We start from the raw sequence: 21,946 nt of genomic DNA, 5'->3' as shown, positions 1-21,946 counted from the left end.
ATGTCTGACAATATTGTTCTTTATTATAGTTTCAAAGAAACAGTTTGCCCGGTACTGAAGTCAGGCTTACAGGCCTATAATTGACAAGATCACCTCTGGAGTCCATTTTAAAAATTGGTATCCCATTAGCTATCATCCAATCATCTGTTATAGAAGCTGATTTAAATGATAGGTTACAGACTACAGTTAGTAGTCCTGCAATTTCACATTTGAGTTCCTTCAGAACTTTTGGGTGAATACCATCTGGTCCTGATGACTTACTGCTGTTTAATTTATCAAATTGTTCCAAAACCTCCTCTAATGATACCTCAATCTGGGACAGTTCCTCAGATCTGTCACCTAAAAAGAATGGCTCAGGTTTGGGAATCTCCCTCACATCCTCAGCCGTGAAGACCAATGCAAAAAATTCATTTAGTTTCTCCGCAATGGCCTTATCATCCTTGAGTGCTCCTTTAGCACCTCAATCATCCAGTGGCCCCACTGGTTGTTTAGCAGGGTTCCTGCTTCTGATGTACTTAAAAAAAAAATTTTACTATTACATTTTGTGTCTTCAGCTAACTGTTCCTCAAATTCTTTTGGGGCCTTTTTTGGCCTTCCTATCATCCGCAAACTTTATAAGTGTACTCTCTATGCCATTATCTAAATCACTGATGAAGAACCAGACCCAGAAGTGATCCCTGTGGGACCCCACTTGTTATGCCCTTTCAGCATGACTGCGAATCAATGATAACTACAGGAACTCCTCACTTAAAGTCGACCTGGTTAACGTCATTTCGATGTTAAGTTGCTGATGAATTAGGGAACATGCTCATTTAAAGTTGTGAAATGCTCCCTTCTAATGTCGTTTGGCAGCCACCTGTTTTGTCCACTGCTTGCAGGAAGAGCAGCCTGTTGCAGCTAGCTGGTGGGTGGTTGGAACCAGGGTGGACCAGCAGCTCCCCACTCCCCTAAGTTCTCTGTGCAGCAGCTGTCTCTCCCACCACTGCCATGTGCTGCTCCTGCCCTCTGCCTTGGAGCTGCTCCCAGAGACTCCTGCTTGCTTTACCAGGGGGGGAGGAAGGGGGGAAGGGCTAATGTCAGGGTGTCTCCCCCTCCCCCCTGCTCCTGCACCCTGCTTACCCTATCTTCCATAGAGCGGGGGGGGGACACAACAGAGAGAGGGAGCTTTTAGGCAGTAGCTGCTGTCTCAGCTCTCAGCAAGCTGATTTAACTAACACGGCAGTGTACTTAAGCCTGGGTTGAGCTACTTAAAGGGGAAATGTACATTTTTTTCTCCCACACACAGGGTGTGTCTCTCTGTCTGCCCTTCCTCCTTTCCTGCTGCCTTGTAGAGTGTTGTGAGAGTTAACCCTTCAGGGCTCAGTCAATTGCTAGTTCATTTAGCAGTAAGGCATTCCCTGGGAAACATCCGACCCTTTGACTCCTCCACCTCAACCAAGCTTCACAATCATCATCGCTATGTAGCAGTGTTAAATTGTTTGTTTGTTTAAAACTGTGTGTGTGTGTGTAAAAATTTCCCTGGAACCTAACCCACTCATTTACATTAATTCTTATGGGGAAGTTGGATTCGATTAACATTGTTTCGCTTAAAGTGGCATTTTTCAGGAACATAACTACGTTAAGTGAGGAGTTCCTGTACTGGGAATGGTTTTCCAACAAGTTTTACACTCACCTTATAGTAGTTCCATCTAGGCTGCATTTCCCTAGTTTGTTTATGAGGTCATGTGAGACAGTATCAAAAGTTTTACTGAAGTCAAGATATACCACTTCTACCACTTCCCCCCATCCACAAATTTTGTTACCCTGTCAAAGAAAGCTATCATGTTGGTTTGACACATTTTGTTTTTGACAAATCCATGCTGACTGTTACTTATCACCTTATTATCATCTAGATGTTTGCAAACTGACTGCTTAATTATTTGCTCCCATCATCTTTCCAGGTACAGACGTTAAGCTGACTGGTCTGTAATTCCCTGGGTTGTCCTTATTTCCCTTTTTATAGCTGGGCAGTATATTTGCCATTTTCCAGTCTTCTGGAATCTCACACATCTTCCATGACTTCTCAAAGATAATTGCTAATGGCTCAGATATCTCCTCAGTCAGCTCCTTGAGTATTCAAGGATGCATTTCATCAGGCCCTGGTGACTTGAAGGCATCCCATTTGTTCAAGTAACTTTTGACTTGTTCTATCCCTATTTTAGCCTCTTCTGATCCTACCTCATTTTCATTGTCATTCACTACGTTAGACATTCAATCACCACCAACCTTCCTGGTGAAAACCAAAACAAAGAAGTCATTAAGCACCTCTGCCATTTCCACATTTTCTGTTATTATTTCCCCCACCCTCACTGAGTAACGGGCCTACTCTGTCCTTAGTCTTCCTCTTGCTTCTAATGTATTTGTAGAATGTTTTCTTGTTACCCTTTATGTCTCTAGCTAGTTTGATCTTGTTTTGTGCTTTGGTCTTTCTAATTTTGTCCCTACATACTTGTGTTATTTGTTTATATTGCTCCTTTCTATTTGACCTAGTTTCTACTTTTTGTAGGACTCTTTTTTGATTTTTAGATCATTGAAGATTTCCTGGCTAAGCCAGGCTGATCTCTTGGCATACTTCCTATCTAACCTACGCAGTGGGATAGTTTCCTCTTGTGCCCTTAATAATGTCTCTTTGAAAAACTGCCAACTGTCTTCTGTTGTTTTTCCCCTTAGACTTGCTTCCCATGAAATCTTACCTGCCAACTCCCTGAGTTTGCTGAAGTCTGCCTTTTTGAAATCCATTGTCTTTAGTTTGCTGTTCACCCTCCTACCATTCCTTAGAATCATGAACTCTATCATTTCATGATCACTTTCACCCAAGATGGGTAAGAATGGTGTCCCTAGCCTCTGTTCGTCAGAGGATGGAGATGGATGGCAGGAGAGAGATCACTTGATCATTGCCTGTTAGGTTCACTCCCTCAGGGGCACCTGGCATTGGCCACTGTCGGTAGACAGATACTGGGCTAGATGGACCTTTGGTCTGACCCGGTACGGCCTTTCTTATGTTCTTATGTTAAGCTGCCTTCCACCTTCAGATTCTCAACCAATTCCTCCCTATTTGTCAAAATCAAATCTAGAACAGCCTCTCCCCTAGTAGCTGGCTCCACCTTCTGAAATAAAAATTTGTCTCCAGTACATTACAAGAACTTTATTGGATAATCTGTGCCCTGCTGTGTTATTTTCCCAACACATGTCTGGGTAGTTGAAGTCCCCCATCACCACCAAGTCCTGTACTTTGGATGATTTTGTTCAGTTTAAAAAAAAAAAAAAAAAGCTTCATCCACCTCTTCTTCCTGTAGCAGACCCCTACCATAACATCACCCTTGTTTTTTACCCTTACCCAGAGACTTTCAACAAGTCTGTCACCTATTTCCATTTCAACCTCAGTCCAAGTGTATACATATTGTGATGGAGCAAGGCCGGATGGCTACAGGAAAGTACTGAGGAGCAGGTATGTTAGCTCCAGGCTAAGCAAATCCCTAGTACCATGGGAACCAAAATGGCAGTTGCTCCAGGCTAATCAAGGCACCTGGGGCCAATTAAGAACTTTCTAGAAGGCACCGGAGAGAGCTACATTGATTGGAGCACCTGCAGCCAATCAGGACAGGCTAATCAAGGCACCTGGTATAAAAAGGGGAGCTCACTCCAGTCTAGGGAGGAGGAGCCAGAGGAAAGAAGTGCGCATGAGGAGCTGGGAGCAAGAGACACAAGGAACTAAGAACTGAGAGGGGGTACTACTGGAGGATTGAGGAAAACACCATACAATCAAGCAGCATCAGACACCAGGAGGATTCTGTGGTGAGGATAAAGAAGGTGTTTGAAGGAGGCTATGGGGAAGTAGCCCATGGAGCTGTAGCAGTCAAGCAGCGGTTACAAGTAGCACTATAGAGACTGCTGCAATTCACAGGGCCCTGGGCTGGAACCCGGAGTAGAGGGCGGGCCCGGGTTCCCCCCTAGCCCCGCTACTCCTAATCAGACATAGGAGTAGTTGATCCAGACTATGGGTTTCATCCAAGGGGAAAACCACTGAGGGGAAGAAATCCGCCAGTAAGCGCAGGACCTACTAGAGGAGAGGAGGAACTTTGCCACAATATTTAATATATAAGGCAACACCTTCTCCCTTTTTTCCCTGCCTGTCCTTCCTGAGCTATATACATATACACACACACGGGGTTCTCAAACTGGGGGTTGAGACCCATCAGGGGGCTGGGAGGTGATTACATGAGGGGTCGCGAGCTGTCAGCCTTCTCCCCAAACCCCACTTTGCATCCAGCATTTATAATGGGGTTAAATATATAAAAAAGTTATTTTAATTTATAAGGGGGGGGGTGTCGCACTCAGAGATTTGCTATATGAAAGCGGTCACCAGTACAAAAGTTTGAGAACTAATGTTCTATACCAATATTCCAGTCATGCATATTATCCCACCAGGTCTCTGTGATGCCAACTATGTCATAGTTGTGTTTATTCACTAGCATTTTGAGTTGTTCCTGCTTATTCCCCATACTTCTCGCATTAGTATGCGGACATTTAAGATACTGATTTGATCCCACTCCCACACTAGTCCTGTCTTGTCTCCGCTAGTTGTATATCTGTGGCTTTACCAACAGCTAGACTGAATGCTAGAGAATTCTTTAGATTGTTTTGCAGCTTGTTTATAACATCAGTACTGATCTCGGAAATATGGCTCTCCATAGCGTGGTGCAAAATTTAAATTTGCGTTATTAGTTGTTGAAGTTGTGTTACTTGCATCTAAAATTGCAACCACTTCTGCAATATTCTTCTTAAATTCTCTATCGCAATATGGATGTTTAGCATGAGCGATATTCCATAACAAGAACAGGAGTACTTGTGGCACCTTAGAGACTAACAAATTTATTTGAGCATAAGCTTTCGTGGGCTACAGCCCACTTCTTCGGATGCATAGAATGGAACATATCGTGAGGAGATATATACACATACAGAGAGCATGAAAAGGTGGAAGTTGTCTTACCAACTCTGAGAGGCCAATTAAGTAAGAAAAGCTTTTGAAGTGATAATCAAGATAGCCCAGTACAGACAGTTTGATAATAAGTGTGAGAATACTTACATGGGGAGATAGATTCAATGTTTGTAATGGCTCAGCCATTCCCAATCTCTATTCAAGCCTAAATTGATTGTATCTAATTTGCATATCAATTCGAGTTCAGCAGTTTCTCATTGGGAGTCTGGTTTTGAAGCTTTTCTGTTGCAAAATTGCCACCCTCAGGTCTGTTACTGAGTGACCAGACAGGTTAAAGTGTTCTACTGGTTTTTGAACGTTATGATTCCTGTTGTCAGATTTGTGTCCATTTATCCTTTTGCGTAGAGACTGTCCGGTTTGGCCACCGTACATGGCAGAGGGGTTGGTAAGACAATTCCCACCTTTTCACGCTCTCTGTATGTGTATATATATCTCCTCACGATATGTTCCATTGTATGCATCCGAAGAAGTGGGCTGTAGCCCATGAAAGTTTATGCTCAAATAAATTTGTTAGTCTCTAAGGTGCCACAAGTACTCCTGTTCTTTTTGCGGATACAGACTAACATGGCAGCTACTCTGAAACATTCCATAACAAAATTACCTTCAGTCGTCGTGTTAGCTTCCTTACTGAATGCCAAAACTAGTGTTTGTTAACTGTTTAGGCGTAATTTTAATGTGGTTAGCTTGTTTTTCCTTAATTCTGATTCAGCAAGGTATTTAGATGAAAAGCTATTGTGATTCATTTCATAGTGACATTTCAAGTTGCTTGCTTTGTAGTGAGCGAGCAAGGCATTGCAGATAAGGCACAGGTACTTGGCATCCTTAACAGTGAATGCAAAATCTTCCTCCAATTCTAGCTTAAAACTTCGGTTTTCTTCTTCATACTTGCATTTCTTACAATTTTGAAGATGTCATTGTTGTTAGAATATAGATACTCAGGCCTGCCTGTAAAGGCCTATACTTTAAGAACTTAGGTGTATTTTTTATCACTTAGCTAGTTATAGAGGTATAAAACAAAGAATCAAAAAATCACAAGTTCGCCTGTGTAAGGGCCTTCTCGCACCAAGATAGCCTAAGAACAAGGCCTCAGACTAAGGCCTTTGGTAAAGCAGCAGAGGCAGCCATAAGCTGGGAAGCATATGCACATCCTCACATTCCAAACCAGTCACACTGAAATAAGGTGGTATTGGGCTGTTAGGAAGATGATCCTGTCCTGATCATAGAATCTCAGGGTTGGAAGGAACCTCAGGAGGTCATCTAGTCCAACCCCCTGCTCAAAGCAGGACCAAACCCAACTAAATCATCCCAGACAGGGCTTTGTCAAGCCTTACCTTAAAAACCTAAGGAAGGAGATTCCACCACCTCCCTAGGTAACCCATTCCAGTGCTTCACCACCCTCCTAGTGAAAAAGTTTTTCCTAATGTCCAACCTAAACCTCCCCCTCTGCAACTTGATAGTGCCCATCACCACCAGGTAAAGAAACAAATCTTAAGATGGTTAAAGAAAACTTAGTTTGATAGCATCATGTCCGGCAAGAAATCACTTATCAATGGTTGTGAAACTCTCATTTCTGTATTGTTTTATCTTTATGGCCCCCACTTTTCTATTGTGAATCTGTCCGGTTCTCTAATTGTTTCTGTCTGCTGATAATTAATTTTGCTAGGTGTAAGCTAATTAGGGTAGTGAGATATAATTGGTTAGAGAATTATGTTACAATATGTTAGGATTGGTTAGTTAAATTTCAGTAAAATGATTGGTTAAGGTATAGCTGAGAATATTACTATATAAACTGGGGTCAAACAGGAAGTGAGTGGGAAATTGGAATCATGCTTGCTGGAAATTAATCCCAATAAACAATGCATTGTCTGCACTTCGGACTTCTGGTCTTTTGCTGCTTGCTGTCTGCGTGACAAGAACCAGGGAAGTGGGAGGGTGAAGGGAAAGCCCTCTAACAATTGTCATCCACAAAATTAATATATGGTTAACACTTAAATCTAAAACTATTCAAATGCGACTTATGAACAGTAAACACAGTCTGTATTCTGCAGAATGCAGGGAGATCGTGAGCCTACAAGGTCCACACAGCACAAGGTCTGAACACAGAATGATGCAATTTCCTGGTATAATGCACATGTGCAAGCTTCTCTTTCTATTGGTCTCACTCTTACGCTATTTGGTTCACCAGGGTTTAAATTCTCTTGAACTATTTCCCGGAGGCCACAGAGCCATTTCTCCACCTACCAGATTGGGAAGGTGGGAAAAGCTCAGATCTTCAGCCCTGCGGGAGGCACCCCCAGTCCGGTAGGCAGAAAATGGGCTGGGGGCTCCATGAGCCGCACTTTAACAGTAAAAGAGCCACATGCAGCTCACGAGCCGTGGTTTGGCCAAGCCTGCTATATATAATAGAAAGAACAGAATGGCCTACAGGGCTGTCATAAACATACAGCTAAGGGGGACTAGGACTCCAAGTGATCCTTTCCATGATTCCTTGTCTAAATCACTTGGTGGTGGCAGCATAATGTTCAAGGACAAGGTGGAATTTGTGCCTTGGAAAAGTTTTTAACCTAAGCTGGTAAAAATAAACTTAGGGGGTCTTTCATGCAGGTCCCCATATCTGTACCCCAGAGTTCAGAGTGGGGAAGGAACCCTGTCAAGGGCCTTGTGGGGAGGCAGGAGTGAGGAAATCAGAGAGACAGAGTCTAGAGAATGCCACAAATAAGCAGTGGGTGGGAGGGAGGAGTTGCAGCCACCATCCAGAAAACTCAGAACTAGGAGAGTGCAACAACCTGAAGGAATGAAAAGCTCTCACCACTCAGTGCCACTGAGCCAGGACACCAACATCGCAGGGTGCAATGCTGACCTCAGTGCTACTGTTAGGTTTTCCACCACACTCTGAACTCTGGGATACAGATGTGGGGACCCGCATGAAAGACCCCCTGAGCTTATATTCTACCAGCTTAGGTTAAAAACTTCCACAAGGCACAAATTCCTTTCCTTGTCCTTAGACAGTATTGCTGCCACCACCAAAGTGAATTGCACAAAAATTCAGGGACGGGTCACTTGGAATCCCTATCCCCCCAAACCCCTTCACCCCCTTTTCTGGGGAGGCTTGAGAATAATATACCAACTAATTGCCTTAGCAATTTGAGTATAGACCAGACCCTTTATCTTCAGGACACTAAAATCAATCAGGTTCTTAAAAGAAGAACTTTATAATAAAGAAAAAAGTAAAAGAATCACACCTGCAAAATCAGAATGGAAGGTAACTTTACAGGGTAATAAAATGATTTAAAATACAGAGGACTCCCCTCTGGACTCAGCTTCACAGTTACAAAAACAAGAATAAAACTACCTTTGTAGCATAGGAAAATTCACAAGCTAAAACAAAAGATAACCTAATGCGTTTCCTTGCCTACTTCAATTTCTGTGATTTTAGATGGATCATTCTAGGTATATTTTCAGGAGATGTTGTACCGGCTTGGTCTCTCCCTCCATCCGGAGAGGGAACAAACGAAAAGAGCCACAAACAAATCCTTCTCCCACCCCAGATTTGAAAGTATCTTCTTTCCTCATTGGTCCTTCTGGTCAGGTGCCAACTAGGTTATTTGAGCTTCTTAACCCATTACAGGTAAAGCGATTTAGTACAGCTGCCAAAGAGATTTTATGCTACCCTTTTCTCTATATTTATGACAGCTACAGATTGCAAAGTCATTGTTAGCAGGAAGTCTGGAGAGGTCTGCTCAGATGGCAGAATCTCACATGCTCTTTCTGGAGAAAGGCTATACCCCTGGATCTTTTCAGAGGCCTGTGCCACTGAGAGTCAGTTCATATTTACCCGGCATCTTGGAGAATAGAGGACTCCAGGCAAGCTCTTCCCCCTTTGATGCAGCCAGGATAAAGTAATGTGAACATTTCAGGTGCCATTCCTGCAGCAAGCCAGAAAAGAGAAACTCAGATCTTTGCAGCAGTGGTGGTGTGGGGGGTGAGGAATGTAGGGGAAGGGCTGCAGGCCCACAGCAGATGGAGATAAGGTTAACCTGTTAGATTTCCAAACCCTATTAAAAATGATATCAAAGTAGCCAACAATGCACCAGGAAAGCTCTCCTTTTCCCTGTTTCTGGTACAGGGAGCACACTGCTGTAATCCAGGCACTTTACCTCAGGTCTGGTCTTGAGCCCATCTGGAGACTGAAGCTAGGGCAGAGGCCCACTCAGGAAGTAAGCTACAGCACTGGGGCGTGCACTGACTTCTGGGAAGTTTAGGGAATGGGGTCTGACTCTGCCCATGGGATGGGGCCTGTGCAGCCAGGTGTGGGAGCAGGAGGCAGGCAGTCACTGAAACATATATTAAAAGGCCAGAACATCTGCTGCCTGCCTCAGCTTCATGGGCAGCTTCCCTGTGGGCTCCACATTAACTGGGTCTCAGATTCCCAGGGCCTCTTCTGTCTACCCAGTAACACCTATATCCCCAGCAGCACCTGCGCAACCAGCCCCATGACCATAAGGGAAGCTACAGTGCACAGCCCCTTGGAGCCAGGCCCCTGGAATAAGAAAGAAAGGGGGTAAAGTTACCTCATATTCATCAAAGGGCTCCAGAGCCTGCACTCTCCGTCGCTCATCTTCGGGGATAAAGCCGGCGTAGAATTCATTCATATTAATGACACTGCACTTGGTCCATCCCTAAAACAGAGACCCACATTCCCTCAGGGCCATAACCCACTCCACTCCCTTACAGCAGGGGCTTCACTCCCCCAGTGACAGACTCACCACCTGCTCCCAACCCTAAAACATAGTCAAACTGGCAGTGCTGGCCAGATTCCCACACAATTGGCTGGCCCGAACATGGACAGCTCAGTCCCCATGTTATTGTTATTGTATTGTATTGTATGGGCATACCTCCTGGCTGCAGGATTCACATCCTGAGCATGTTGCTATGACTAGCTCAGAGTCGACACTGCACCGCAGCTAATAAGTCCTGAACTTGTGGGGCCCTCTGAGAGATGCAGCTTCACCACAGTGAGCAGTATACTAGCTCCTGCATGGAGAGAGCTGTCAGACAAGGGAAGGTGCTCTAAGAGACGGGGCATGGGGAGAGGAGGCCATGTGGCTGCTGGAGAGGGTAGTGCCTCTTATGTCTGGCCTGGTTCTGACCAAAGCCCAGTGGGATCATCCCTGCCTTCTGAAGTTATGCTCTTTCCCAGATGGCTCAGACCCCATACCTGCTCCAGGACCATAACCACCTACCCGCTGGAGAAAGCGTTTCCTCTGCGCCTCACAATCGGGATACTGGGCCAGGGTGTGCAGCACAGAGTTCAGCTGGCTGAAGTGCTGCTGCATGATGCGACCAAAGGGGTCCTCGGGGTGCATCTGCTCATAGACCACAAACTGTGCACAGGGGAAGTGCTGAGCTGCCCACTGGATCAAAGCATCCGACCTGTCAGAGCAATAGGCAGAGGAGAGAAATTAAGAAGGCTGTGGCCCCAGCAGGGATGGGAGCAGGCACCAGGATCCTTCCTGCAGATCCACAGAGGGTGCCACTGGAGGTGGTTGTTCTGTTTGGAGGGAAGTGTGCTGAGCAGAGATGCCTCTGGTGCTGGGAAGCTGCAAGAGCCCTCCCCCAGCTGCCCAGAGAGCTCGAGGAGCTGCCAGGATCCAGAGCCATTCCCATTTGAGATGTAGTTCTGCACATTACCAACTTAATGAAGGGATTTACCCCATGGCAGCTCAATTAAGTAGCTACCAATGGCTTCCACAATTCACCCAGGGAACAGCCAAAAGGCTCTAGATACAGGTCTCCAGGATCAGACTTCCCTCTCTCAGACCCTCTCCACATACTAATACTGTCCTCACTGCACCCACTTAGGCACCTAGCTAACAGGGAAAAGAGTGAGCCAGCCAACCTGCTGATCTCCATGTAAGTGAGCACCACTTCTGCTAAAAGCATGGTGGGAACCTCAGGGTCCAGGCCTGCCTCCTTTAGGGCTTGCTCCAGCTTAGACAGGTCAGATAAATCCACTCCCAGCAATTTATAATCCTCCACAGCAAAGCTCATGGCTCCTGGGGGAAAACAATCAAGACACCCTCATTACAACACTAACCTCTTGCTGATATGCTGGCAGCAGCAGGAGTGACAGGAACACCTACACGAGAGACAACCCACTCTCAACAGTGTCCCCACCTCCACTGACAGCACGTGGGGGCATAAGTTAAGTTCCCTCTCAGCTGCACAGCAGCCTATTAAGGGCAGCACAGGCGCTCAGGGATGTGTCGGGGAGAGGGGCCCCTCCCCCAGCCCCGGACTGGACCTGCTGCTGCGGCCGGGGGAGAGATGCCTCTCCCCCCACAGCCCAAGTGCTGCTGCGGGGAGAGAGCACTGGGGGGAGTCCTCTCTCCCCACTGCAGCCCCAGGGCAGCCTGCACTCCAAATCCCTCATCTCTGGCCCCACCCCAGAGCCCGCACCATCCCACCCCAATCCTCTGCCCCAGCCCTGAGCCCCCTCTCACTCCAAACCCCTTGGCTCCACCCCTACCTCATGAATTTTGTTATGTGCACCAGTACGGAGGTGATGTGTCACACATCACCTCCATACTGGTGCACATAACAAAATTAATTACACACATGCGTGGGAAAAATTAGAGGGAACACTGGGCAGGAGACTGGGAAAACCCGTGCCACAGACTCCCATCACTAATAGGCCACAGAGGGATAATGTCAAGAATGGTCTGCAAAAGGCCCAGGAAACTTACAACCAGTGTATTCTCAGTATCCCTTGTGCACACTCCACCTATATACTCTGCATCTGAGGACAGGTAAGTTGCATTCTGGCTAGCCTGCTGCAGCCAGAAACGTCATACCTGATTCTCTCCTTCCAACTCCTCCCACAACCATGGCCAGGTCCTTTGTACCCTTGATAAGAGCAGCTTTTCGGCTTGTTACACTTGGGAAATCTACTTCATACACCACAAGGCAACTCAGAAGACCCACAGCCTTGAGGCGGAAATACAGGGAGTCAAAGCCAGCACCAAAAGAAAGGATCTGCAGGGGGAAAAGGAAAAAAAAAACAAAAAAAAAAAAGAGAAATGTTATTTAACTCCAGCAGCAGCCTGGGTATTTGCAGGGCACAAAGCACCAAAGTATGTAGGTGCCAACATCCATGGGGCATTAGCCTGGCATGGCAAAGCCCCAGTAGTAGGAACGTGTACACAGACAGTGCCCCCCTCCCAATGATTTTGTCTCCTCTGCCCAGGCTCAAAGAACTAAAGTGGGCACCTAATGGTGCCAGTCTCATATACCCATCTGTGCCTTCCCGGGAGGGGATCACAGAGGATATGCCACCCTAATGCAGATCACAGACACCAAGGAGGTCTTCCCAGACCCACAATGGGAGCTCAGCCCCTGCACTCCTCCCCCAGAGAATTCACCTGTCTCCTGGGGTAGCCTTGACTCTGTCGCAGAAACTCTTGCACACAATGATCCACAGCTTGGGCCCGGACATAGTAACCCCTAGGAAATAAAATCCAACTGTTGTATCCAGATTTCCCCTTTCACTCAAAAACACTACACTCCCCAGCTGGTGGGAACCTCACTCCTTACCTTCAGAACCCATTCCTTTCCCAAAAGGTGTCATTCCCGCCTCCTCTACTTCACACCTCTGTGATTCCCCTGTGCTGCAGAAGAGCATGCATAGCCCATTCCTGCTACTCTGGCCTCTGAAGTGGAGTAGGCAGTCTGGAGCTTGCTTCCTTTCCCCTTTGCTGCCTCTAGTTGGTAAATGTGCTTCTCACAGCCTGGCAGCTACCACTGTCCTTCCTTCATAAGGCCACTCCAGGCCTGCTGAGGACAAGGGGAGGGCAGAGCTGGTAGCTGAGCAGTGGGGAAGTATGCCCAGTATGTCTTCTGAAGTGAAATAGCCCATTCATTACCACTGGTGTTCTCCTCCCCATCTCCTAGTCTCAGCATTACATGCCTGTGGCCTGCACCAAACATGTGTATTCCCAGCTCCCAGCACAGACCCAGTCAATTGTGCCTAATGCTGGAAATCAATGGGCCTCTTCTGGCACAGAACTGATTCATCTTGACCAGGATTCCCGTGCCATCCTCTCTGGTGTCATTTTCACCTTGACAGCTAGACCCTCCCACATAAGCCTCTACTACACCAGGCAAAAGACAGACTGAGAGCACTAACATTCATATCACACAAATCTCCCTAGAGGAGGATTTGAACTCTTCATCCTTTGATTTAAGGAGCAGTGTCTGTTCCCCTAAGGATTCAAATGAGTAAATCACAAAAGAGCTACTAACAAAACTACCTGTAAGCAGTGGTGCTAAAGTTTTATAGAGCAGTTAAGTTTTGAAATATTTCTAAACTGGGACAATCCAGTGACATAGATTTTATGAAAGTTAATAGCCTTCTTCCCTAGACCTGTGGAAAAAAAGTTTAACTGTGATGGGGTGTCCACACCACATGAGCCCTGTGCATGGTAGTGTGCCAGAAAGGGCCAATTAACCTTATATGCTGCAGGGGAACCAGACACTGATAAGGTTTAATGGCAGATGAAGCCCAGCTGAGGGAAGGAGCAGGGATAGGAGTGTAATGCCAGGAAGTGAGAGAAGGAGGGGGTGGCAGGATGACTTCTGCAGTCACTCACTAGAGTGAAAGAGAGTTGGCCAAGGTCAAGGAGTAAATCCACAGACAGGATAAGCCCTGGATCCTGCCCTGGACTAGGGAATTTGACAAGTGGTTAAGAAGGTGAAGTAGCCACAGAGAGGGGCAGAAGCTCCAGTGGTAAACCCATAGATATGCAAAGAGATAAACAGGAGGAGCAGGGAAGAGCCCAGCGAAACAGCAACCGGGTCTGAGACTTAGCAGACCCAGGTTGCTAGGTCCCTGGGCTAGAACCACAGGAGCAGATGGGCCCAGGTTCCCCTACCAGCCACTGCAAAAGTGGCAAACAAACTGGAGTTGAAACAGAAGATTGCCTGAAACAGAACAAGGACAGCTTGTCGGGTGGGACTTTGTTACCTCAGAACTGGAGGACTATACAGTGACTTGGCCAAAGGGGATGAGTCATGAAGAAGGAGCACCCTAAGTCTCGGAGAGAGAGGCCACAGCACAAGCAACAGAAAGGGGTGTGAAATGGGCACAAGGGCTAATTCCCAAAACCAGCCATAAGGAGGTGCACCTGCAGTGAGTGGAACCCTGTTACACCATCTGAAAATTTTAAAACCCATCTTTGGGGGAGCCTATAAATCAAGAACTCCATTACCAAATGACACTAAAACTGTACCCTAAAATATACTTGTGCCCCTGTTATTGCACAGTAATGTTTAGGACAATCTCACTGTGCACGTGGATCTTAGAACACTCAGAAAAATTACCTCAACATTGAGCATAGCTTTCTGCTCAATGACGACAGTGCCTTTCCATTAAGAAAAAGAATGACCAAGACCGAAGGCCAGGATGATTTACTGACCGTACAGAACAATGGAAGCTCTACCCACAAAATAAAATCAATCACAGCAATTCCCCCCTCCCACTAAGTAACAGTAGCCCCTCCCAAAGGATAGCAAGAACCAAAACCAAAGCCCGTTCCTCACCAATGAATCAGCGGTGCTCGTCTGCATCTCTTGGTAACGAAGTACTGTAGGAAGCCATCATGGATGTAGCCAAGAGCAGCGGTGGAGCATTTACTGACAATACTGCTGTCATTAGTGCCCTGAATCTGAACAAGGAACAAGGAGAAGGACTGCTCACTCACATTCTGTCTGCTGATGTCTACCTAGGAGTAGCCATAAGGAAATAGCTGGACTAAACAGGGCTGCGCAGCCCTTTCCTCCTTTAGAAACCAAGTTAATTCATCCCTTGGAGACTCACAAGCCCAGTGAGTTTCCTCAGTGTTCAAGTGAAACATGCTGCCCGGCAGCAGGACTAGGGCACTGACAGACTACACACTTCTGCTGTACCCATAGATGCACTCTCCCCTCCCACCATACCAGTCATGGGGACTCACCAACAGCTTGTGTGAGGTCAGAAGACTAGAGCATCAGTGGCCCAATATGCAGTCCAAGTCTGATGCATAAACTCTTTGTGCCACGGTGTAACCCTATGCCACAGGCATCAGAGGCAGAGAGAGTTCCTCTCTTCTTCTGTAAAGACTGCAAAGCTGTACTAGAAAGGGAGTCAGGACCTTGTTCAGGATCCTGAACATACCGCTCTTGCCCCACTCCATGATGGCAGAACACTCCCATCATCACTGAAGTTACACTAGGAAAATATGTAATATTTATACTGTGATTTAGCAGCTAAGGAGAAGCCAGCCTCCTCTTTGCAGAGGCCTCTACCCCAGGACCCCAGACAGCACAAAGTGCCTCAACAGGCCCCACCTCATCCCCACTGCTTCCTCCTGACTGTTGCCACAGGCCAATGGTTCTCAACCAGGGGTACGCAGAGGTCTTCCATCTAGATAGTTGCCTAATTTTACAACAGGCTACATAAAAAGCCCTAGCAAACTCAGTACAAACTACAATTTCATACAATGACTTGTTTATACTGCTCTATATACCACACACTGAAATGTAACTACAATATTTATATTCCAATTGATTTATTTTATAATTATATGGTAAAAATGAGAAATTAAGCAATTTTTAGGTAATAATGTGCTGTGACATTTTTGTATTGTTATGCCTGATCTTGTAAGCAAGCTGTTTTTAAGTGAGGTGAAACTTGGGGGTATGAAAGACAAATCAGACCCCTGGAAGGGGTACAGTAAACTAGAAAAGTTGAGAGCCACTGGTCTAAAAACTGCCAAGGATAGGAACTGAATTGACAGAATGTGCGTATAGTTCATGACCACAGAATGTAACCTTGAGCCCACCCAATTACTGTGACAACAGACTTCTTGTAAACCCTCTAGCTTGCATCAGAGCCCCAGTCACTACTCCTCAGGGAATTCTGGGCCAAAAAATTAAAATTTCTGCAAATTTTGTCGAAACAACACAATATAATCATGCCATTTTCAATTATGTTGGTAATTTATTTCAAAATACCTGTCAGCAAGTATGTCTGTAACAATACAGACAACAAAAGATTCAGGAAATGTTTTTTTGACAAATAGATTCCTTACAAGCATATTAGCACATCTATATGGCTCCACAGAATAGATGGCAATACACCTCTACCCCGAAAAAATGTGAACTGATATAACATGAATTCGGATACAATGCAGTAAAGCAGCGCTCCAGGGGGGCAGGGCTGCACACTCTGACGGATCAAAGCAAGTTCACTATAACACGGTTTCACCTATAAACGGTAAGATTTTTTGGCTCCCGACTGTAGTAAGATGAGGCCCTGAAATAAACTCGTGTCAGAGGCCTAAAGCCTGAACCAAAGTACTTCCAGGCACTGCTAAGCAAAAGCTGGGCTGTAATCCCAGAGGCAGGCCTCACTCACAGAAATTGGTGAGAACAGGGTTGTTAGAAGCAGGTATGTTCACACATAAGGGCTAATAAGAGGAACTTGTGCCAAGATGGCACCTGGACAGCCTGATACAAGGACACTCCATAGACATAACAAGGAACAGGCAGGTGCATCTTCAAGACAGGACAGCATGATGGATAGATCTGTATGTCTGGAACAACATGATCAAAGGGGAGACAGCACCCTAATGAGCCAAGAGGCTGTACGTCAATACGTCAGGAGGGATGAGTAATCTGTCCTGTAACTGTATAAAAGTAGGTCCTGGAGTGGGTATCTTTGTCCAGCCTAGGGGGCAGTGGAAAGTCCCACCACTGACTGAGCTGTGTCCATTGCCAGGGGGCACATATTCGTAGTATGTCCTGTAGAGTCTATAGGAAACTATTACTGTGCTTCGTTTGACAATAAACCTAGCTCGGGTTCCTTCGTACCTTACTAGAGTCTGTGGTCTTTGAGGGTTCTCTCGGGGTTTGCTGTGTCAGCTATCTGCGCAGAGCCGGGACAGCACATAGAGGGAACACACACGCAGTCGACTGTTATCATCAAACAAGAGCAGAGCTACACATCGGTAGCTACTAACAACACCGAGGACAGCATTATATCAGGGTAGTGTACTAATATTGCCATGTATGTCAGGCACAGAAGACTTTAAAGGTATGGTGACAAAGCAAAGAAAAACTGCAGCTGGCCCATGCCAGCCAACTTGGGCTCACAGGGCTCAGGCTGCAGGGCTGTTTCAGGCTGCTCTGCAGAATTCTGGGCTTGGACTAAAGCTGGAACTCTGGTACCCTCCCACTCTGCAGAGTCCTAGAGCCCGGGCTCCATCAATGAAACAAAGACCTCAGGGCCCTGCCTCTCTGTGCCAGGGGCATCACAAGAGGGACAGAGTCTCACAAGCACACCCAGCCTGAGGGATAGCTCAGTGGTTTGAGCATTGGCCTGCTAAACCCAGGGTTGTGAGTTCAATCCTTGAGGAGGCCACATAGGCATCTGGGGCAAAATCAGTACTTGGCCCTGCTAGTGAAAGCACGGGGCTGGACTTGACCTTTCAGAGTCCCATTCAGCTCTATGAGATAGGTATATCTCCATATATGTATAGCCCTCCAATCCAGGTGTGGGGCAAGCAGGCTCAGCTCAGCAGTATCCAAGTGTGGAGGGGCTTAGTGTGAGGCCCATGTGGGGGAGGATCTGGATACACAGGGGCTTGTTGGGGGGTTATGGGTGCAGGGGGGAATGAGACTCTGTGGGGGTATGCATACAGTGGCTGGGGAGCAATGAGGTCAGGAAGAAGGGGGTGTATGGAGCTTCCTGCAACCAGGGGAGACTTCTGCCAGCAGCTCTGACCTGGCCCCAGGAGCAGCCCATGCAAGGGAAGAAGTAGTCCTATCCTCCCACAGCCAGGACTAGCAGTTGGACCTGCCCAGGCATCCTCAGCTCCAAGTGCACTGCAATAGCAAGTGACCCCACACTCAGCCCTGCTGTGATTTACATCTATGTCAGGTGCTCCAGGTACCAAAACCAAGGTGCCTGCATCTGACCAGGAGGAGAAGCAAAGAAATCTGCCAGGGACATGAATTCTGCACATGAGTAATGGTGCAAAGTTTCCCCAGAAGTAATTGTAAGGGCAAACTGAGTAGGCCCAAGCTTTGACCAAGATAACTTTAATTAAAATAACGGTGTACAAGGAGCAGGAGAAGAGAAAGAATGAAAAATACCAGTCTTGTGAAATGAAATGTAAATGTAATCGCTAGAAGCCTTAACAGCAAAAGTATAACCTGATAATAAACAGGAAAGCTTGTTGCTTTTGTATTCCTAATAAGGAGCTGTTTTTCTGTTTAAAAGGATATTACAAATGAAAAGTGTGTTTGACTAAATGTGAAGTTCCCTTGTTAGACAGACCAGGTAGGCTGGCTGTGTCTCCCTGCATGCTTGTAATAAAGTGGGCCTCAGGCTGTTTTGATCCAAACACAATGTGTGGTTAATTTTTCCACCACATAAGTCATGCTGCACATGCACATTTCACTCTCTTTGGAGCAACAGTTTACTTCCAAGCTGAGACAGAGTTCTTAACCCTCAATATTTGAAATACTGCTTTCCCCAATTGGTGCTATACCCTAGCTCACCATTTCTCAAATGCGGCCACCAGGAGATTTTCTTGCACCCACAGCCTCCTGGGCAATGACTGGGGAGGCAGGGCAAAGCAGTGGATCCTCTCTCAGGGCCACCTCCCCACCTGAAGCCACAAATGCCAGAGAAGCAAGCAGCCAGTGAGTTTGTTACCTTCCTTGGGCTTTTGGCTTCAGCCCTGGGGTGGCAGGCAGCAGGCTCCAGTTGTGGAGCTTCGGGTTCTGGCCCTGAGCTCACCACACACACTCCTCATCGCCCCTGACCCCCGCTGTTTCTCCCAGCCCTGGGACTCTGGCCACCATCAGCGGGACTCTGGCCTCGGGACTCTGGCCACACAGGCGCTGGCTCCAGCCCTGGCCTCCAATGCCATGACAGGCTCCCATCCGGCCTCCCATTACTCCTGGCCGCCGTCTCCATGCTCACTTCCCCATCCAGGGTTTAATTTGTCCCCGGGGGTTGCAAGGCTGAGTAAGTCTGCTGTGAAAATTTAGATTTATATATTTTTGTTAATATCACTTTTCACAGCCTCCCAGCTAGCTAGCAAGTCTGCTGTGAAACTTCCTAGCTAGCCTTTTTAAAAATGCAACCAGAAAGCAAAAGAAACAACAAAAGACAATAATGTGCAAAATACCTTATTTGTATATTTATTTTCTTTAGGTCCAGTATAGACACAATTGTACATTATTTTTATCATCGAGTCTGTAAAAAACCCTTCATAAATGAAGTAGAATATTTGGACACATATATGCATACTTGCTTTTCCAAAAGTTAATTATGAATTTTAGGAAAAATTGTCAGAGCAGCCACCAGCAAGAGCCGGTGGCCTCACTCTGAGGCCTCCAAAAACGTGTCGTGAGACGCGCTGCACTGACACCCCTGAAGGGAGGGACGGTCCGAGCCCCGAGTGCACAACAGCAGTTACGAGCCAGGCGGATCTGCCGCTGTGCGCCGCCACCCCAAGTCTCGAGCTCCCCGAGCTCCGGCGGCGAGGGGATGGGCCCTGGCTGGCAAACGGGCTCGGCAGCGCCCCCAGCACGACGCGGCCGGGCCAGGCCAGCGCTAACCCCGCTGCGCTCCCCGGGCGGGGCTCCCACAGGCCGCGCGATCCCGGCGCTCACTCACCGCCTCGTCCCGCGCCGCGCGCCGGCCCCTCCCGCGCCGGCCCATCCTACCGCTGCCGAGCAACCGGCGCCCTCCCTCGAGCGCCGGCCCGCAGACGAGTCTGGGCAGTGAGAAACCTCCCGCTGTACGGAGTGGCCTTCCTGAGACCATAGAGAGCGGCTTCCGGCGGCGCCCAGGAGAGACCCGCCCAGGGTGATAGAGCTCAGCCTCCGGGGCGGATAGAGAGGCCGGGGCCGTCCGTCACAAGATGAGGCTATTGGTCAGTCTCTATGGTCACAGATGGAGGAAAGGGCGGGGCTAAAGGCTGATTGATGAAAGGGGCTGAGGGGGCGGGGAAATCGGGGTCCTCCCCCGCCCATCGTATTAGCTGTGTCCCGCGGTGGTCCGGTCCCGCGCCCAAACCGGGCTCCTGTGCCGCGCTCGCTGCTGCATCAGCGCACTCGGAGGGGAGAATGGGCGGGGGGGGAGGCTCTTAACTTTTACTCCCCAGCGCTTAATGTGTCAAGAAAATAAACATTCTGTGCACAATAGTGTGAAACTTTGCAAAATTCTGCAAGTTTTATTTGTCAAATAAATGTAGAGGCTGCAGCATCGCATTGGGGCGCACAGGCCACTGGCAGCACAGAGCTGGAGGGAGTGAACCTAACAGGCAATGATCAAGTGATCTCTCTCCTGCCATCCATCTCCATCCTCTGACAAACAGAGTCTGGGGACACCATTCTTACCCATCCTGGCTAATAGCCATCAATGGACTTAACTGCCATTAATTTATCTAGTTCTCTTTTAAACACTGGTAGTTGGGACAGAGTGCCTGACCTTGTTCCCTTGATTGCCTTTGATTAGCCTCCCCCAGTGTGACTCACGAGGGGGTGGACCTGACCTAGGCAAGCAGGCTTTAAAAGCCAGAGGCAGAGCGACCAGGGGGCTGCAGACAGGGGAGTTTGAGAGGGAATTTGACAGAGGGAGGCCTACGATGGTTAGGAAGCCCTGCAACACCTGTGCCAGCACTGCTTCTATCTCCTCCACCTGTGCCTGTAGCCAGACAGAGCACCTGAGCATGGATGCTTCTACCCAGATCCTGGTGTGGTTTTGCAGGGACTGTGACCTGCAATTCCCACTTACTGATACCCAGGCTGGGGGGACCATCCAATGTGAAAGTGCCTGCTGGTGGAATCTCCCAGGCAGCAGGTGGAAGAGCTACAGGAGGAGGTGGCTAGGTTGAGGAGCATCCAGATCCATGAGCAAGTCCTGGACAGTATCCACTTGGAGACAGCTGAGGTAGCTGCAGGGGCAGCTCTACGAATTCCGCCGCCCCAAGCAGGGCGGCGCGCTGCGCCGCTCGCACTGCCGAGCGCCGGTCCCGCGCCTTCGCAGGACCTCCCGCAGACGTGCCGCTGGTCCCGCGCCTACAGTGGAGCTTCCGCAGTCATGCCTGCGGGAGGTCCACACGAGCCGCGGGACCAGCGCACCCGCTGCAGTCATGCCTGCGGGAAGTCCGGTCGTCCCGCAGCTCCGTTGGACCTCCCGCAGGCATGACTGCGGAAGGTCCACCGGACCCGCCTGCCGCCCTCCCGTTAAAATGCTGCCCCACGCGCGCGCTTGGCGCGCTGGAGTCTGGAGCCGGCCCTGGGTAGCTGTCCCAGTACACAGGACTGCTGACACACCACTGGTGGAGGAGGAGATGGCTCAGGGTGGACCAGTGGTTTCCCCAGGAATTGAAATTAGGGGGGGTGTTCGAATTTACAGGGGGGGGTGTCAGGACCAATGAGATATATAAAAAAAGATATGAATAAAGTAAATGTTTTGTTAGGATTATGCAAATTTAACATAAGAATAATGCAAGTTACACCAAAACACACAACAGGTCTAGATTTCTAAAAAACCATACATTTTAAAAAAAAGTATTTAATTTAAATTGACTTTTGAAAAGTAAGCCATCATAGGGTAAGAGGAAAGTCCTCTCATGGATCAGTAAGTGGTTAAAAGTTGGGAAACAAAGGAATAAATTATCAGTTTTCAGAATGGAGAGAGATAAATAGTGGTATCCCTGAGGGGTCGGTACTGGGACCAGTGCTGTTCAACATATTCATAAATGATCTGGAAAAATGGGTAAACAGTGAGGTGGCAAAATTTGCAGCTGATACAAAACTATTCAAGATAGGTAAGTCCCAGGCAGACTGCGA

At 47.7% G+C, this 21,946-nt stretch overlaps 1 protein-coding gene across 4 annotated transcripts in view; it reads right to left on the bottom strand.

Annotated features, from left to right (window-relative positions):
• Nucleotides 1–19,923, bottom strand: part of LCMT2 (leucine carboxyl methyltransferase 2) — a 66,503-nt gene extending 46,580 nt beyond the window's left edge. The window contains exons 1-8 of one of the 4 annotated variants that reach the window (XM_045025253.1): nt 19,764–19,923; nt 14,636–14,760; nt 12,460–12,541; nt 11,893–12,073; nt 10,938–11,094; nt 10,282–10,471; nt 9,610–9,717; nt 8,874–8,964 (exon numbers count right to left, since the gene is read on the bottom strand). In XM_045025253.1, coding sequence (XP_044881188.1) covers nt 8,874–8,964; nt 9,610–9,717; nt 10,282–10,471; nt 10,938–11,094; nt 11,893–12,073; nt 12,460–12,541; nt 14,636–14,760; nt 19,764–19,913 — 1,084 coding nt within the window. In that variant the 5' untranslated portion in view covers nt 19,914–19,923. Of the gene's footprint in view, nt 1–8,873; nt 8,965–9,609; nt 9,718–10,281; nt 10,472–10,937; nt 11,095–11,892; nt 12,074–12,459; nt 12,542–14,635; nt 14,761–16,945; nt 16,996–19,763 lie in introns of those variants that run through there. The other 3 variants (XM_045025268.1, XM_045025273.1, XM_045025261.1) reach the window with 3 other exon arrangements.
• Between the last annotated feature and the right edge of the window lie 2,023 nt (nt 19,924–21,946).

The sequence above is a fragment of the Mauremys mutica genome, chromosome 1, assembly GCF_020497125.1.
Source record: "Mauremys mutica isolate MM-2020 ecotype Southern chromosome 1, ASM2049712v1, whole genome shotgun sequence".
Classification (NCBI taxonomy): Eukaryota; Metazoa; Chordata; order Testudines; family Geoemydidae; genus Mauremys; species Mauremys mutica.
The sequence above is the reverse complement of the archived record's forward strand: the minus strand, read 5'-3'. Positions and strand labels throughout refer to the sequence as shown.